Here is a 19,681-nt window from a genome sequence, read left to right on the forward strand (position 1 = left end):
GTTCAGGATAGACGCTGAGTCAAATCTCTGTAATGGTAGAGTTGGAAAACAGTTTAAAGCTTGGTTTTTGATGTTTGCTTCAAGAACTTTATACTACAGCTTACTTATAAGGATGGTTTGTTTTCTTTTCATAAGAAAACTTAAACTTTTTCCACAAAGAACATCTTTAGCTATGTGATCTATTTCAAAATGTTTTAATGATTAATGCTACAGTTATCAATTAAACAAATTAAAAGTAGGATCAAACAAGCCAGATGCATTCTGGGATCAATCTTGTCTGGTATTAAGATGAATTGGAATCAGAACAAACAAATAAAAATAAATTCTATTTAGATTGAAACAGTATCTGTAATTTTGCCTCATGGGTCTTGACTGTTTAGAATCCACAATATTCCAGCAGTCACCACAACTGGTAAAGAGACAGAAGATGAACGTGCAGTTGCTTGATTGGCTCAATTTTCTGTCTTTTAGAGGCTGGACATTCACTACCAAATGGTTTGGAAAGATTTGCACAGGCCAGACCATCCACCTCTTGGATGGAGGCACCAACGTCACAGGGATTGTGGTGGAACCATCACTCTCTTGCGACCACTCTTCTCCACAGGGAATAGACACAGCATCCACATCACAGAGAAGGATAAGGGGGAACTGGTACACGAGAACACCATCACCTCCAAATCACTGGCCACCCAACTCAAAGACGTATCACCATTCCTTCATGGTCAGTCAATCCACAGTAACTGCACAGCCCTCATCATATGGGAGGACAATGGTGTAAAGCAGTGGTCCAAAACCACCACCACCTTGAGGGATGCACAATTACCAGACTTGCTGCTGACACCTCAGAGTGAACTTTCAAAAGAATAACAATTCAGAATGCTAGCCTGCAAACCTCCTTTTACAATGATTAAACATTTCTTTTTCTTGGAGACATGCTACACCCCAAATGTCAACAGTCTGGCTGGCAAGTGTCAACCTGTCCAAAACAGCATTTACTTTTCCTTCATGAAAAAGGCTTATTTAACTAACCATTCAATAGCCTCTTGTTGCATCTGTCTCCATAACACCTTCGGGTAGTGCATTCCACACCTGAATCTAGCTGTGATTTTTCTCCCATCACATTCTCGTCTTTTGAAAAAACACATTATAGCAGCATCGTTTGGATCTTGTTCCTTTCGTGAGCAGGAACAGTTTTTCTGTTTCTCCATCCAGCCCCACATGATTTTGGAAACCTTTATCAAATCTCCTTCTTCTCTGCAAGGAGAAGAGTCTCAATTTCTTCAAACTATCCTCACAGCTGAAGTTCCTCATCCCTGGAACCACTCCTGTAAATCACTTCTGCACTCCCTCCAATGCATTCAGATTGCTTCTGAAGTGTGGTACAAGTATGATACTCCTCTTCAAGTGTTCAACATCACCTCCTTTGTCTTGTACTCTATGCTGCTATTAATAAAGCCAAGTTGTTGCTTTATTTACCACGATCTCCACCAATGCTGCCACCTTCACTGATGTATGCATGTATACCCCTAGGTCCCTATGCCCCTCTCCCTTCACTCTACATGTGACTGTTGAATATGAACTGAATGAATTGAATGTTGTTTGCTCCTCTCCTATCACCAGTTTCCCAAATGTTGTGTTTCTCAGCCAACAAATGCAGAATGATACCAGAGTGCTTGCATGTGTCTCTATCTGCAGAAGAGAACAAGAAAATTTGGGAGTTCATGGGGGTTGGGCAGAAATACGGGACAAAACAGGACAGCAGAAGGAAAAGTGCACAAGTTTAATAGTTCACAACAAACCAATAGTTATTGCCTACTTCATCGGACAGCAAGGTCTCTCCTCACAGGCTTTTGACCTAGCTTGTTGGATCAAAGAATCCCTGCAGTGTGGAAGCAAGCCACTTGGCCCATTGAGTCCATACCGGCCTTCCAAAGAGCATCCCACCCAGGCCCACCCTCTACCCTATCCCTGCTTTTTCAAACCCTAGACACTATGGGCAATTTAGCACGGCTGATCCACCTAACCTGCACATCTTTGGGCTGTGGGAGGGAAGCAGAGCACCTGGAGGAAACCCACGCAGACACAGGGAGAATATGCAAACTTCACACAGACCGAGCCTGAGCCTGGAATGGAACCCGGGTCCCTGGCACTGCAAGGCAGCAGTGCTAACCACTGAAGCACTGTGCTCCTCCACCATACCACTGAAGCACTGTGCTCCTCCACCATACCACTGAAGCACTGTGCTCCTCCACCATACCACTGAAGCACTGTGCTCCTCCACCATACCACTGAAGCACTGTGCTCCTCCACCATACCACTGAAGCACTGTGCTCCTCCACCATACCACTGAAGCACTGTGCTCCTCCACCATACCACTCCTTTCACATGAACACTTCATGTCAGCTCTTTGGCTTCTTCAATAATGCAGAAAAACACTGATGAAATGATAGCACGTCGCAGGCAGCTACACTCTATATTTCACATTGATCTTCCCTTTTACTGCATTTATCTATCCTGTACTTTTCCCCTGTGGTTGTGGGTGTTGCTATGGAAACACAGTCACCGACTGGAATTTGGGGAGTGGGGTGGGAAGAGGTGAAAGAGATGAAAATCCGAAAGCGCCTAGGGTTCGATTTGTAACATGGATCCCTGCTCCCCCAGGGAGCAGCCTCACTCTTACAGGAAAAAAAAACAGCTAAATACATCAGAAGTCGAAGCTACACGCAAGAAAAGCGAAGACACAAAGAAAGAGTACGTAAGACACACTGCACAATTATTGCCAGGCAGTTGGGAAAGAATTTTTGCACTAGGTCAGAGGAGAATGACACAGAGCCTGCTCCACACAGGCCTAAAAAAGTAGAGATTTGATTATGTTACATGCCTTCTTTTTAAAGAAGCAAACCATTGGCATTCAGGAAAAGCCAGAAATGCGAGAAGCAGGCTGAATCAGATTTCAGGATGTTCAAGGATTAGCTGGCACTCGAGAAAAAAAAAAGTGGTGTTAATTTCACAGCACACTGTAGTCAGCTCTGTGCGTCACCTGAAGTAGCTCCAGTGATCATCAGCCAGATCCTCTGCTGAAGAAACCCGATCACCAACTCTGGGGGCAGCATAGCACAAGAACACAATGTCAGAATTACCTCGGCACTAACTTGATAAGCACCTACCTCGTAGAACCTAGCAACCTGCTCAGAAACAGGCTCAAGTGTCCAATAAACAAATCAACTCTGAAAAACAAACTTGACCTTCCATAATGCCTTTCCAGCAATGCTCACATCCCATGGAAGGCTTTGTTTTAAAAAAGAAACATCGATGAGAATAAATAAAAGGTTGCGTACAGGGTGGTGAAACTGTCTTTGGCTCTATAGCTCGAGGATGGTCCCTGGTTTTTGCTTCTTCACCCATAGTATGACGGCATCTCTGGTTTGGCCATCATTTATTGCCCATCCCTGGTAAGGGCGGAGTCCTTGTGTACATTTAAGGCTAGGATTGACAGACTGTTGATGAGTTGGGGAATCATGGCTTATGGTGAAAACAGAGGAAGGAGGATATGAGAAATGGCAGGTCAATCAGGATCCTATTTAATGGGGGAGCAGACTCGAGGGACTGAACAGTTCCTAGTTCTTATGATCTTCTGATCTAAGTATTTCAGCACAAAGGAAGCCATTTGCCTCATTGTGACAGCATCAGCTCACTAAACAAACATCATTACCTCAAGCCAATCTCATGCTTCTTCATACATCCCTTGAATGTGTCAAGTGTGTGTGGTAATTTCTGCCGTTTCTACTTTTCCATTGCCCCTGTGGTTTTTAAGAAGGATCTCATTTCTTCCCCAAGCATCTGACAATGCCATACCGGTGGTGACTTCCAGGAAGTACACAGCTGAAGACACAACAACATATAATCTTGGAATCACACAATGTTGAAAAGGGCCATTTGAGCTGAATCTGCCTCTCCAAAACAGGTACTTAATTTATCATTCGCTTTAACTCCAGACCTACAAATTTTATTCTATTTTTAATTATTTGGTAATTCCTAAATTGGGGGTGTTTAGCTCAGTTGGTTTAGCTGACTAGCATGTAGTTCAGAATGATGTCAAGAGGAGGAGTTCAATCCTCATTCCAGCTGAAGTAGATGTGGGATCTGCATCTGAACCTTGACAGTGGAAGACACTGGCAAACACCGAGCGTGGGGGAGAAGACCTACGATGGAAATATCTTGTGTGACACATCAGCAGTCAATGAACAGAGCCCTTTAAAAGAAACAAGACGACACACGATGTGCCGTTTTGGGGAATTGGTCATACTAAAACTTCCCCATAGTGTCCAGAGATGTGCAGGCTTGGTGGATTAGCCATGGTAAATGTGGGGGTTATGGGGTTAGGGTGGGGGCCCTCTATGGGCTGAACAGCCTCTATGAAGACTATTTTTGATTGCTCAAGTTAAGAAATGTCAGAATAGGACAATAGAATATCTGGGGCACCCAACATTATCAAATCCTCCCACACCAGACCAGTTAGAACAGAGAGAGTGTGTTAGCCTGTACCTGCTAATCTGTGGGACTTTAGATGACAATTTTTCTGCCGTGGCTCTAGAAATTGGATTGAGAGATTGTCAAATCTCTTTTTAAATGCAAGACTTCAAGTAGCCTCCAGCATAGAGAAACTTGCAGGTGGTCAGGCCAGATAATTTTAGTCCCAGAGGCTGGACTACCATCTTCCGAAGTTCCTCAGCCATTGCACATGTGGCATGACACACTGGATTCCTTCAATGATCAATCACCATTCTCAGTTCCAAAAGGAATTGCCTAAACTCCAAATGCTGGTTTTAGAGAGCAGTTAATAAAACAGTCACAGATAATCATTCAATGTGACTCCTATTAGACTGACTGCCTTTAAGCACAATAAATAGAAAAGTCTCCATTCTCTCAATGTGCCTAGGTCAGTGAAACCTCTTCAGCCAACGACAGTTGCTTTTCTGCAGAGTTCCGAGAGGTTCCAGCACCACAGACCTCCTCTCGCAAACAAGCTAAAGCTGAACAGATTGAACATGAATTCTTCTGAACTTGCAGCTGCTAAACCTGAGACTCTGGAATTTTTGCAGTAAAATGCCAAGCTCTGCTCTACAAAGTGAGATCTTAGCAAACTCATGAGGCTCCGTTGCAAATCTTGTTCAACAAACCTCCTGTGAAGCACTTATGGGACACAGGAAATTAGACTACTCACGTGAAGTCCTTTAGAAATGGTCTGGACATAAAACAGGTTGTTTATCCCACCTTCAACAATGGACTGCCTACTCCATGAATAGGATAGTCCTGTTTCAAAGGCAACGCGTCAACTTATTTGTGATCTCAGGGTGAAGTTACACCTAATTTGTAGATGTTGTCAAAACTATGCTGGATTGTAAGGCAGATTTAGCATGTGAACTAGCAGATGAAGATTGCTCCCCACCGGTCTCCTTCACCCCTCGTGGCTCAGCAACTGAACTCCCTTCATATTGAGAAGCCAAATGCAGACCAAAATGCTCCACAGTAAAATAAAGAGCACACTTAAACGGCCAAAAATGAAAGTTTAATGGTGAAGTGGGAAGGAGACCTATTAAGGGAAGTGAAAAGGACCACACAGGTTACACTTCAATAACCTAGTTTACAGATCATTTGAAGGTTGTTCAACTAAAGAACCATTTAAAATTTGCCACTAGGACAAATACTGGAATTAAGAATCAATTGACAGCTGAATTTTTAATTAACATCCATAAAACAAGGAATTCACCCACAACAAGGGAAGAAGATTATCACAGAGTACAATGGTACTTTGATTAGATGGGCCAATGGGCTGAAGAGTGGCAGATGGGGAGTTTAATTTAGATAACTAGGAAGTGTTGCATATGTCTGTGGGTCATGAAGTGCATCGATAGGGCAAATAGTCAAGGACTTTTTCCCAGGCTTGGGGAGTCCAAAACTGGAAGGGCATAGATTTAAGGTGAGGGGGGGAAAGATTAAAAAGGGCCTATAGGGCAATATCTTTGCGCAGAGGGTAGTGAGTGTATGAAACGAGCTACCACAGCAAATAGTGGAGATGGGTAAAATTACAACATTTAAAAGGCATCAGGATGGGTATGTGAAAGGGAAGGATTTAGAGGGATATGTGCCAAATGCTGGCAAGTGGGACCAGGTCAGATTGGGTTGTCTGGTCAGCACAGATGAGTTGGACCGAAGGGTCTGTTTCAGTGCTGTGAGACTCAATGGCTTTATGATTCATAGAATATAGTTATTCTAAACAAATTCTCAGGTCTGGATGAGATGTATCTCAGGATGTTGTGGGGTTGAGGAAGGAAATTACAGGGGTTCTGACCCAAAACCAAAATTTCTCTCTGCTCATAGGGGAGGGTGCCAGAGGAGCAGAGCGTGATGGTTGTAAAGGTGGTTTCTCAGACTGGAGGCCTATGACCAGTGGTGTGCCACAGCAGTCAATGCTGGGACCTTTGTTAATTATGTAAGTGTCTTGTACATTCACGTCCAGATCATGATTAGTCAGTTTGTGAATGATACAAAATTAGGAGGTATCACAGATAGCAAAGAAGGCTATCAAAAATTAGAGGGATCTTGATCAGATGGGGAAGTGGGCTGAGGATTGGCAAATGCAATTTCAATACAGATAAATGTGAAGTGTTGCACTTTGGAAAATCAAACCAGGACGGGACTAATACAGTGAACGGTCACGTCCAGGGGAATGCTGTGGACCTAGGAGTACAAGTACACAGTTCGTTGAAAGCGGCGTCACAGGTAGACAGGGCGGTGAAGAAAGCATTTAGCATGCTGGCTTTCATTGGTTGAGGCATTGAGTATAGGAGTTTGGGACATTACCTTACAGTTATGCAAGTCATTGGTGAGGCCACACTTGAGTATTGTGTACAGTTTTGGTTACCCTGTTATAGCCAAGACAGTTAAACTGGAAACTGTCAAAGAAGATTTACGAGGATGTTACCAGGACTAGTAGGTCTGAGTGAAAGGGAGAAGTTGGCTAGGATAGGACTTCATTCCTTGGAACATAGGAGAATGATGACCATATTGAAGGTGTAGAAAATCATGCGGGGCTTAGTTAGGATGAATGCATATAGTCTTCCCGGGGATGGGAAATTGAAAACTATAGGGTATAGGTTTAAGGAGAGGGGAAAGATTTGAGGACAACCTGAGGGGGAACTTCTTCACACAGACAGTGATGGGTATATGGAATGGGCTGCTGGGAAAGTGGTTGAGGCAGGCACAATAGCAACATTTTAAAACATCTGGACAGGTACATGGATGAGAAGGTTTTTTTTCCTCCCCTATTCATGTGTGGAATGTGGGCATCGCTGGCTGGGCCAGCATTTATTACCCGTCCCTACATACCCTTGAGAAGGTGGTGGTGAGCTGCCTCCTTGAACCGCTGCAGTCCACCATCTGCAGGTCGACCCACAATGCCATTATCGAGGGAATTCCAGGATTTTGATCCAGCAACAATGAAGGAACAGCGATAAATTTCCAAGTCAGGATGGTGAGTGGCTTGGAGGGGAACTTGTAGGTGGTGGCGTTCCTATATGTCTGTTGCCCTTGACCTTAGACATTGATGTGGTCATGGGTTTGGAAGCTGCTGTTTGAGGATCTTAGGTGAATTTTTGCAGTGCATCTTGTAGATAGCACACACTGCTGCTACAGAGCATGGATGATGGAGGGAGTGGATGCAATGCCAATCAAACGGGCTGCTTTGTCCTGAATGGGGTCGAGCTTCGAGTGTTGTTGGGACTGCACTCATCCAGGCAAGTGGGGAGTATTCATCACACTCTTCACTTGTACTCTTGTAGCCACTGTGTTCATGTGGTGAGTCCAGTTGAGTTTCAAGTCAATGATAACCCCCAGGATGTTGACAGTTGGGTATTCAGTGATGGTAACACTGTTGAACGCCAAAGGGTGGTCATTAAATAGCCTCTTGTTGGTGATGGTCATAGCCTGGCATTTATGTGGCACGAACGTCATTTGCCACTTGTCAGTCCAAGCCTGGATATTGTCCAGACCTTGTTGCATTTGAACATGGGCTGCTTCAGTATCTGAAGAACCGTGAATGCTGCTGAACATGGTGCAATCATGAGCGAACACCCCTACTTCCGACCTTATGATGGAGGGAAGGTCAATGAAGCAATTGAAGATGAGGACACTACCCTGAGGAACTCCTGCAGAGATGTCCTGAAGCTGAGATGATCGACTGTCCTCAAACACAACCATCTTCCAATGTGTCAGGAATGCCTCCAATCACTGGGGAGTTTGCCCCCAATACCTTTTGATTTAAGTTTTGCCAGGGCTCCTTGATGCCACACTCAGTTGAATGCAGTCTTGATGTCAAGGGCTGTCACTCTCACCTCACCTCAGGAAATTCAGGTCCTTTGTCCATGTTTGAACCAAGGCTGTAATGAGGTCTGGAGCTGAGTGGTCCTGGTGGAACCCAGACTGTGTCACTGAGCAGGTTATTGCTGAACAGGTGCTGCTTGATAGCGCTGTTACTGACACCTTCCATCACTTTACTGATGATCGCGAGTAGACTGATGGGGCGGTATTTAGCAGAGTTGGATTTGTCCTGCTTTTACGTACTGGACATAGCTGGGCAATTTCCACATTGCTGGGTCGACACCAGTGTTGTAACTGTACTGGAACAGCTTGGTTCGGGGAGCAGCAAGTTCTGGAGCACAAGTCTTGAGTACCATTACCCGAATATTGTCAGGCCCTTTTAGAGGAATATGGACCAAATGCAGGCAATTGAAACTAGCCGAGTGGGCACCATGGTCAGCATAGATCAGTTTGGGCCAAGGGGCCTGTTTCCATGCTGTATGACTCTACGGCTGGAGGGCAGCTAATGTGGTCCCACTTTACAAGAAGGGTGGTAGCGATAAACTAGGGAATTCCAGACCAGTGATTCATAGCTGGGAAACCACTGGAGAAAATTCTGTGGGGGTGATTTAATTGCCACTAAGAGAGGCAAGGCTTGATGAATGATAGTCCACATGGTTTTATCAGAGGAAGGTCATGCGAAGCAAACTTTACTGAATTGTTTTGAGGTGGTGATCAGGTGTGAGGGAGGAGATTAGTGCAATTGATCTAGTTTAAGCGGATTTCATCAAAATCTTTTCTAAGGTCCCACATGACAGACTGACTAAAAACGGTAAAATCACACAGGATCCAGGGCAAGTTGGATCCAAAATTGTCCTTAATGGTAGGAAACGGCATGGTGGTGGTAGGAGGATTTGACAGACTATAGGTCAGTGTCCAATGATGTACCACAGGGATCAGAGATAGATCCCTTTTTGTTGTGACATGTATGTAAATAATTTAGACAAAAACGTTGAGGCGTTGTTGGCTGCGGGGGGGGGGGGGGGGGGGGTAGTGTAGGATGAAAACTAAGTTTGTGAATGACACAAAGAATGGTCGATTAGTTGACAATGAGGAGGAAGGTCCTGAGTTATGGGAGGATTTAGACACGTTGGTCACATGGATAGATCTGTGGCAGATGGAGTTTAAACCCGATAAAAAGTGTCAGATGATGCTCTCTGGAAGTGGTAACAGGCCAAGGGAGTATCAAATTAATGGCAGAACACTAGGAAGCTCAGGGGAACACAGGGATCTTGGAATGCCTGTCCATAGATCCCTCAAGGTAGCAGGACAGGTTAGAGTAATAAAGGCAACATATGGGACAGTTGACTTTTATCATTTGAAGCATAGATTATAAGAATAGGGAAGTTATGTTGGAACTGTACGAACTTTTGTTAGGCCATGGCTGGAATGCTGTATACCATATGGTGGGAAGGACGTGATTGTATTGGAGATGGTGCAGAGGAGATTCACCAGGATATTGCCTAGGATGGAGTATTTGAAATATGAAGAAAGGCTGGATAAGTTTGTGTTGTTTTCTTGAGAGCTGCAAAGGCTGAGGGGGTACCTGATTGAGGTGTATATGATTACAAAGGGCATGGAGAAAGTGAATAGAAAGCAGCTGTTCCCCTTAGTTGAAGGGTCAATAACAAGGGGGCATGATTTTAAAGGTGAAAGGCAGGAGGCTAATGGGGATATCAGAAATGTTCTTTGCCCAGAGAGTGATTGGGTCTGGAACATGCTGCCTGGGACGGTACTGGAGATACAGCCTTTCAAATGTACTTGGACGAGCCCTTGGAACCAGAACATTCGAAGAGAAAAACAGAAATTGCTGGAAAAGTTCAGCTGGTCTGGCAGCATCTGTGGAGAAAAATCAGAGTTACCGTTTCAGGTCCAATGACTCTTCCTCAGAACTGTCACCGGATCCACACATTAACTTAGATTTCTCTCCGACAGACTTTCCCGACCTGCTGAGCCTTTCCAGCAACTTCTGCTGTTGCTTCTGATTTGCAGCATCCGCAGTTCTTTCGGTTTTTAATAGCGTTCAAGGCAATGGGCCAAGTGCAGCAAAGTAGGAAAAGTGTAGATAGAGTAATTTTGTCAGTGCAGTCTCAATTAGACTCTCCTGTACTGTCTGATTCTTATGAATGTTTGAACATGTTATGACATATGGGACTGGTGAGACTTAAACCCAGTTGTCCAGGTTCAAAAGATAGGGACACCACCACAACGCAGTAACAGTTCTAGAGTGCAGGCAGTCAAAAATTGCTAAATAGTAGTCTAAGCTATTTTGCACTTCAGTGGAACAGGACAACCTGACAGAATGTACTGCAGTTTCCGCTGGAATGGCTTAGGCACTTATCACCATCTACTGTTCAGTTAAGGAACTGCACTGAAGCCTTTCCCTAGTGAGGTTACACCATTGCATCATCCAGTAGCTGATACCTTTAACACATACAATTCACTGCGAGACAGAATTCTTTTAACAACAGTGCGCGTGCTAGTCCCCCAGAACAGGTCCGATGGTTTCTCATGGCAAGAATGCATGTGGAGTCTTTTGACATTGAGGAGATGTTACACTGTAGACACCACATGGATCTGGCTGACCAGGAACCTCTCCCACACTTGCCACCTGCCTCAGGTGCATCGGCAAGATTTACCGGTTGACAATCAACCTTTGAGGCCATTTGTGGCAAGTCCTGAGCTGGAACTCTAACTCAGCGCTTCTGGTCTGTGGGTGGGGATGCCACAAAGCCTTCTTAATAAGATGGTGGGTAACGGGCAACTGAGTGGCACTAAATAACACTTCAAAAGACCCAGCACTGGCATGATGGGCCAAATGGCCTGCTCATGGGCTTGATTAATCAAATTTCCCAGGCTTGCAAGTTATCCCTGGGACTGGACGATGTGGTGTTTGCCTAATAGAGGAAAAAATCTGGAAAGCAAACAGCTTTAATGGCTGTGTTAGATCTAGGAAGGTGAACCCCTGTTCGGATGAACCGTCTGCAGCTCAAAAGGCACAGAGCAGCACACTGGAAAACAAATCATAGAGTGATAAACCATCCAAGGTGGCCATTGACAATGGTGTTCAATACTGACCTAATACGTAACCATGACAATGTTGGCGTGGTGCCTCCACCGAAGACCCAGACAGTGAAAAAGACAATAAGGAGAGTGGTGGTGAACATCATTTGCCTGGCGTAGGTGGCGGTGTCTCGGATGGCGAGGGCAAAGGCCATGGCTCCTCTCAGACCTGCGGGAAGAACAAGGATTGAGCACTGAGGTAGCCAAGTAGCTGGGCCCTTCGGTAATTGTGCGATAGACACAGGACAAATTGAGAAGCTGCTTTGTGATCAGCTCTGGGCCCAACAGGTACCACTTCTGCCCTGTGAATTAGAGCTCCGTGAAATTCAAGACCCACCACAGGGAGTTGACCAGATATGACAGTAACATCACTTGACCTGTAATCCACAAACCTGACAAATGCTTCCAGATTCAAGTCCCACCCTGGCACCTGGGGGGCACTGAAATTCGACAAATGCATAAAATGCTAGTCTCGAGTGTGTCTGGTGTTCTTACCCGGTCTGGCCAACATGGGACTCTACCTGCAATCATCATCATATGTTGGAAGTTCCAGCCAATCTTGTGCTTTCTGGCCAGGTTCAGGAAAACGGATAGTGGGTAAATGTTGGCAGCTCTTCCCAGCAAAATAGCAATCTGATTAGCAATGGTAGTTAAGGAACTTGAATAGCTGATGGTGGCAGAAATCACATGGTAAGTGACGTTGAACAAAAACCAAGAAATTGTTTTTTAAACCAGCACAGAAATACGCTATTCAGCCCAACAGGTCCATGGTGATGCAGACCTGTTCATGAAGAGTCTGGATGGAATAGATAGTTTTGTCCCTATCAGCGTGCCACAACAAAAGACCAGAACAAAGAAAAGAATAGCCCTAAACAACAACTGTCCAAAAATCACCGACAATGACAACACTGTGCACTCAGATTCATGGCTAAAAACACTTTGGACCCAACACCTACAGACACGAAGAAGAACATCCTAGTTCACAGACTGAATTAGAACTACAGAGAAACCTGCGCTGGAATCAACACTAAAGAACAACAGACTCGTGGAAGAGGTACAACAGCCCAAACAGATTATGGTCCCAACACTGAGCAAAAAAGGTAAAATGGAACACATTCAAACACAGAACAGAGGAAAGCCCTGGAAAGACTCAAGAAAGAGCATTAATCTTACCAGCAGACAAAAGACGCATGACAGGAATCCTTAATAGAGCCCAATACATTGAGAAAGCTAACACACTACTAGCAGATACCGACACCCACCAACAGATGGCGATAGACCTGACACCACTGTTAGGGAACCAGATTACAATGATCCTGAAGAAATTACACAACTCAGGCGATATCAGCACAATAGACTACCAAAACACGAAGCTGGAGGGATCCAATATACCGGATTCTACGGACTCCCCCAAAAGGTACACAAATTGGGGGGCCCCCTCACACCCACTGTCTCACTGCCAGGCATGCCAACATATAGACTTGCCAAAGAGCTACAACAGAAACTGAAATACTTAGGTGACAACATTACCCACTCCATCCACTCGTCCCAAGAATTCCTCAACATCATCAAGGGCACCAGGATAGAAGAGGATGAGGTGATGATATCTTTCGACGTAACAGCACTATTTATATCCATAAACATTGACCTAACCAAACAGACAGTTGCCACACCACTACTGGAGCAATCAAATAGGCAGGAAACCCAGGATATCAACATCATCAATAGGGACATCACCATGAAACTATTAGATCCATGCCTCACAACCCACTTCACCTTCAAAGACGGCAGATACAAACAAATCAACGTAACACCAATGGGATCACCAATATCAGGCTGATTGCAGAAGCGGTCATGCAAAAGGTTACACTGGACAGCGCTGCCCTCCCACATAACCTAAACTTTGGGTCCGATGTGTAGACGACACTCTGGTGATCATCAAAAGCACCAAACTAGAAGAAACCCACTGACACAAACATCATCCTCATTGGGACAAAATTTGAAAAAAAAAGAGCAAAAGAACAACCAGCTATCCTTCCTGGACAAAACAGTAGAACGCAAAAACAACAGGGAACTCCAGACGAGCGTATACAGAAAGACCACCCATGCAGACCAGGAACTCAATTGCACTTGCAACCACCCCAAAGCCCACAAAAGGAGCTGCATCAGGACACTGTTTAAATGAGCTGCAACTTATTGCAACAACACAGAACTATGCAAAGCAGAACAGAAACTCTTATTCGGAGTCTTCAAAAAGAATGGATACCCGAAAATCACAATCCGCTATAACCTCCGAAACAGACCACAAACAGGAAGACACAACGAGGCCAGGCTCACTGAACACCCTATCATACATCAGGGACACAGATGACCACAAGACTACTCCGACCCCTCGGTATCTGGGTAGCCCACAAACCGACAGACACCCGACGACAGCTACAGATGAACATAGAGCATCTCATACCCAAAACCAGTGTAATATACAAAATACCATGCAGGGACTGCGAGAAATGCTACATAGGCCAAACTGGAAGGAAACTTACAATATGGATACACGAACACCAAACTAGCCACCAAGAGACTCAGCCAATTCTCACTTGTCTCACTACACATTGACAACGAGGGACACAAATTTGTCTGGGAGAACACATCCATAATCACGCAAGCCAAATGGAGATACACCAAGGAATTCCCGGAGGGCTGGTATTCTAACTGGAACTCCATCAACAAACACATTGAATTAGACCCTGTGTACAAACCACTGAGAAACAGAACTGGAAGTGGTATCAAACATCCCAGCAAACCGAGGCATATAAATAACAAACAGGACAGAACACCAACACTTCACCAGAGGTAACATGGTCAGCACACCTAGCAGGGTGACGAAGCATCTGCCAACAAACCCATCGACTCAGCAAGCAACTCTACAACCTCATCCACAACCAGAGCTACAAGTCTTGTCAAAAAGTATAAACTCTCTCATTGGTGGGAGTGTTGTGAACTGAAGGACATTGATTTATAGTTATTGACAGAGAGTGATATGAGGCAGACATTTTTAAAAAAATATATAGAGAGTTTTTGCGATCTGGATTACATTGAAGCTGCTTCCACGACAGTTAATCTCAGCTTTCCACAGGGAAATTGTTAAGCATCTAAAAAAGGAAAATAAATATTGTAGGGTTACGGGCAAAAGACAATGGACTGGGTCCAGAGACAAGATGCTCCAAGAGAGCTGGCATAATTGGATCAAATGGCTGCACTGTGTGCTGTAACTCTCAAAAGTCAAATGATGCTCTTCATATTCCTTTCTCCCTCAGGCACTTACCCAGGTTTCTGAAATATAACATGCTGTTTGGCTCAGTTACACCTTGAGGTAGTGAGTTCCAATTTCTTGCTACTCTCCGATGAAGAGGTTTCTCCTGAGCTCCCTGAGGTTATTTGTTACAGATATTTATGGCCCTTAGTTTTAGGCTCCCCACAACCAAAGTAAACACCCTCGCCATGTCTACCCTCTTAAATCCTTCCGGAATTTTAATGGCTTCCATCCTTTTGCTCCCAGAAGAACGAGAGATGATCATTGGAGCTCCGTCCCCAAAAAGTACCTACACCCCAATGTTTCAAGAAGGTAACTCACCAGCATTTTCTCCAAAGAATTTAGGCATGGGTAAGAAATGGTGACCGTCACAATGACACCCATATTCCAAGAACAAATTAATAAAAACAAATTCTTGCATAATTAATATGGAGATAATCTTAAATGCATTACAATTATCCTCCATCATAACCGTTGCAGGAATTTTTAAAGGATACAAAGGCCCCCAGAATGAAGATGGGGTTAAAGATGTGATTCTGAAACGTAAATAGTGCCAACCCCATGTAGGAAAATATGAAGTTTTCAGCCAAGAAATTCAGAACTTCGAACAACTGAAAAAGATGACATTAATGTACATGATAACATATTTCAGTGAACTTAGCATTGCATATGATGTACATCTTGTAACTGTCATGAACTCCATTTCATTTATACAATTGTAATATAGAAGCCAGAAATCTCTGAATATTGTAACATTCATGGAACTCTATATTCCAACAGTTGCGAGATGGCTACATTCAAAACATCCTCAGGAATAAAGGTGGGACTGGGGGACAAAACAATTCAAGGATCATTGAAGGACAATTCAAAAGGTTACAGGCAGGTGGAGTCAGAGACAGTAAAAGCATGAAAAACAGACAGAACCAGGCTCAGTCATACACTGCAAGACAACAAAATGTGAGGCTGGATGAACACAGCAGGCCAAGCAGCATCTCAGGAGCACAAAAGCTGACGTTTCGGGCCTAGACCCTTCATCAGAGCTCTGATGAAGGGTCTAGGCGCGAAACGTCAGCTTTTGTGCTCCTGAGATGCTGCTTGGCCTGCTGTGTTCATCCAGCCTCACATTTTGTTGTCTTGGATTCTCCAGCATCTGCAGTTCCCATTATCTCAGTCATACACTGCTGCTATTTAGCTGAACGGTTGAGAATCATATAATCCCTACAGTGCAGAAAGAGGACATTCCACCCACTGAGTTCACAGTGACCCTTGGAAGAGCATCCCACCCAGACCGACACCCCTACCCTCTCCTTATAACCCTGGATGACCCATAGCCAATCCACCTAGCTTGCACATCTCTATACACTACAGATAATTTAGCATCTATCAATCTACCTAACCTGCATATCTTTGGACTGTTGGAACAAAGTAGAGCAATAGGGAGGAAACCCACACAGACACTGAAAGACTGTGCAAAGTCAACACAATTACTCGAGGATGGAATCAAACCTGGGTCCCTGGCACTGAGGCAGCATCGTTAACCAGTGAGCTACCGTGCGGCCAAGGCTAAACAGGGTTAACACTGAGTTCAGTGATCTTTTGCCAGAATGTCAGATGCTGCCAGACACGCTAAGCTTGCCCAGCTCTTTATTTTGTTTCAGATTTCCAGCATCTCCTCTTGTTTGAGGCAACTGAACTACTCTGGTGCTGTTCAATTTGCATTTGGGGAGACGTTCTTGTTCCAGTTGGGCAGCTAAAGAAAATTAGAGCTCAAGAGGGGGGAAAAAAACACTGGGGCAGCACCAGCTTGGTGAAGTTAGCTATCCAAAAGGTGGAGCTGTGCTGCAATAAGTTCTGGAATGCAGTTTCCAGAATCCAGGGTAGCACAGAGCCAGCAACGGAAGGTATACGCTTTGGAGAGGGTGCAAAGGAGGTTTACCAGGATGCTGCCTGGACTGGAGGGCTTGTCTTACGAGGAGAGGTTGACTGAGCTCGGACTTTTCTCTCTGGAAAGGAGGAAGAGAGGTGGCCTGATCGAGGTGTACAAGGTAATGAGAGGATGGATAGAGTCAATAGCCAGAGACTTTTCCCCAGGGCAGGATAGACTGCCACGAGGGGTCATAGTTTTAAAGGTGTTGGGCGGAAGGTATAGAGGAGACGTCACAGGGAGGTTCTTCACCCAGAGAGTTGTGAGCGCATGGAATAGTTTACCAGTGGTAGTCGTGGAAGCGGAGTCATTAGTGACATTTAAGCGACTGCTGGACATGCACATGGACAGCAGTGAATTGAGGGGAATGCAGGTTAGGTTATTTTATTTTTGGATTAGGATTATTCCACGGCACAACATCGTGGGCCGAAGGGCCTGTACTGTGCTGTACTTTTCTACGTTCTGTGTTCTATGTTAACTGACAGAATGGGAGCCATTGCGGAGGCAGTCCATGATGCTGTCTTTTCAGAGAGTCCTGCACTTAGGTTTGGCAGCACTGAAATTATTTCCAAGATTTAATGAGATTGGATGTCATGCCATTAATGTCCAGGGGATTGCTTAAAACTCCATGTGGTCTGTCTTGATTTGATTTGCAACTTGATGTGGTCTATGGATGTTCAACCACTGTTTGTTAGTTACCCAGACTTACCACAGTTAATTCTGGATGTTGGGAGTAAGCCTAGACACACACATACAACATTACTAACAAATTAGATCTGTAATGCATGCTGTAATGTTGATCATTGTTTGTTCAAAACTGTGGAATCTTGGGGATTTATTCTCTTGCGATCTCAAACTTTGACTACTTACCAAAAAAAAACTTTACTGGTCCCTAATCAGATTGTGACAATTTTCAGATTACTGGATCAGTAAGGAAATGGATTTCATTACCCAATGCAAGGGGTACAGGCCAAAAAAGGAGGAGAGAAAACAGAAGGCAATTGCCTGACCTGCAAGAAAGCAAGTCTCCCCACAGTGACTACAGTGTACCACTGTCAGAGTTATGGGAATGGGTATTGTCACTTGCCCTCTCGTGGTAGAGAATTAGCTGCAAGCAGAGGGTTAGGAGGGACATGGGTAACATGAAGTATTTCAGCGGCAGATTAATTCAATAATTTCATATGCATTGTTTTAGCACCATGTCAATAACACTCCTTCTGCACAAACATTGTGCGAACGGTAGCATCGTAGTACTATTACTGGGCGATACGTTGGGAGGATTGGACCTTTTGCCAGGAAGCACGAGTTGAAATTGTAGCTGGCAGAATTCATATTATGTCAATGAATAAACCTGAATGAACTAAATGCTGGTCTGATTGATAATTCTGGAATTAAGAGTTGATCATAGAAATCTAGTTGGTTCTCTGCTGTGAGTCCTTGCAGCAGTGATTCACACATACACATGGCTTATTCAGGTCTCCAGTTCCACAACCACGTGGTTGACTCTTGGTTGCCCAACGAAACACTCAGTCGCATCAAACCACTGGAAAAGCAATGTAGGTTTGTCCCCTGTGGGACTGCCACAGCACCTTTCTTTCAAAAGGCAGTTAGGAAGGGGCAATAAATGCTGGCTCTTCTGCATTACTCACATCCTGAGAATGGACGTAAAATGAGTGGTGAAACAGCAAAAGTCTGCGTCTTCACCACTGTCTCCTGTCCTGCAAGCTCTGGTTCATTCCAGGGGGCAAGAGTCAACCATGTGGTTGTGGAACCAAAGACCCGAATAAGCCATGATGGCTCTCAATAGGAGTGAGAGAGACAGGGTAGTTGTCATGGGGGACTTCAACTTCCCAAATATTGACTGGGAACACTATAGTTCGAGTACTATAGATGGGTCAGTTTTTGTCTAGTGTGTGCAGGAGGGCTTCCTGACACAGTAGGTAGATAGGCCAACAAGGGGCGAAGCCACATTAGATTTGGTACTGGGTAATGAGCCCGGCCAGGTGTTAGATTTGGAAGTAGGTGAGCACTTTGGTGATAGCGATCACAATTCTGTTATGTTTACTTTAGTGATGGAAAGGGATAGGTGTAAAACCACTGGGCAAGAGTTACAGTTGGGGGAAAGGCAATTACGATGAGATTAGGCAAGATTTAGTGAGCATAGGATGGGGAAGGAAATTGCAGGGGATGGGCACATCAGAAATGTGGAGCTTATTCAAGGAAAAGTTCCTCTGTGTCCTAGATAAGTATGTACCTGTCAGGCAGGGAGGAAGCTGTGGTGTACGGGAGCCATGGTTTACGAAGGAGGTGGAATCTCTGGTCAAGAGGAAGAAGGCGGCTTATGTTAGGATAAGATGTGAAGGCTCAGTTAGGGTGCTTGAGGGCTACGAGGTAGCCAGGAAAGACCTAAAGAGAGAGCTCAGAAGAGCCAGGAGGAGACATGAGAAGTTGTTGGCGGATAGGATCAGGGTAAACCCTAAGGCTTTCTATAGGTATTTAAGGAATAAAAGAATGACAAAAGTAAGATTAGGGCCAATCAAGGATAGTAGTGGTAAGTTGTGTGTGGAGTCAGATGAGATAGGGGAAGGACTAAGTGAATATTTTTCGACAGTATTCACTCTAGAAAACAACAATGTTGTCGAGGAGAATACTGAGATACAGGCTACTAGACTAGGTGGGTTTGAGGTTCACAAGGAAGAGGTATTAGAAATCCTACAGAGTGTGAAGGTAGTTAAGTCCCCTGGGCCGGATGGGATTAATCCTAGGATTCTCTAGGAAGCCAGGGAGGAGATTGCCGAGCCTTTGGCATTGATCTTTAACTCGTCATTGTCTACAGGAATAGTGCCAGACGACTGGAGGATAGAAAATGTAGTTCCCCTGTTCAAGAAGGGGAGTAGAGACAACCCTGGTGATTATAGACCAGTGAGCCTTACCTCAGTTGTTGGTAAAGTATTGGAAAAGGT

The 19,681-nt window shown here is 44.6% G+C and overlaps 1 protein-coding gene across 2 annotated transcripts in view; it reads right to left on the reverse strand.

The window, feature by feature from the left end:
* slc9a7 (solute carrier family 9 member 7) overlaps positions 1–19,681 on the reverse strand; it is a 150,319-nt gene that overhangs the window by 31,681 nt on the left and 98,957 nt on the right. The window contains exons 10-13 of one of the 2 annotated variants that reach the window (XM_048532732.2): positions 15,292–15,405; positions 12,003–12,114; positions 11,497–11,650; positions 3,041–3,100 (exon numbers count right to left, since the gene is read on the reverse strand). In XM_048532732.2, coding sequence (XP_048388689.1) covers positions 3,041–3,100; positions 11,497–11,650; positions 12,003–12,114; positions 15,292–15,405 — 440 coding nt within the window. The remainder of the gene's footprint in view (positions 1–3,040; positions 3,101–11,496; positions 11,651–12,002; positions 12,115–15,291; positions 15,406–19,681) is intronic. The other variant, XM_048532733.2, reaches the window with a different exon arrangement.

The sequence above is a fragment of the Stegostoma tigrinum genome, chromosome 6, assembly GCF_030684315.1.
Source record: "Stegostoma tigrinum isolate sSteTig4 chromosome 6, sSteTig4.hap1, whole genome shotgun sequence".
Lineage (NCBI taxonomy): Eukaryota > Metazoa > Chordata > Chondrichthyes > Orectolobiformes > Stegostomatidae > Stegostoma > Stegostoma tigrinum.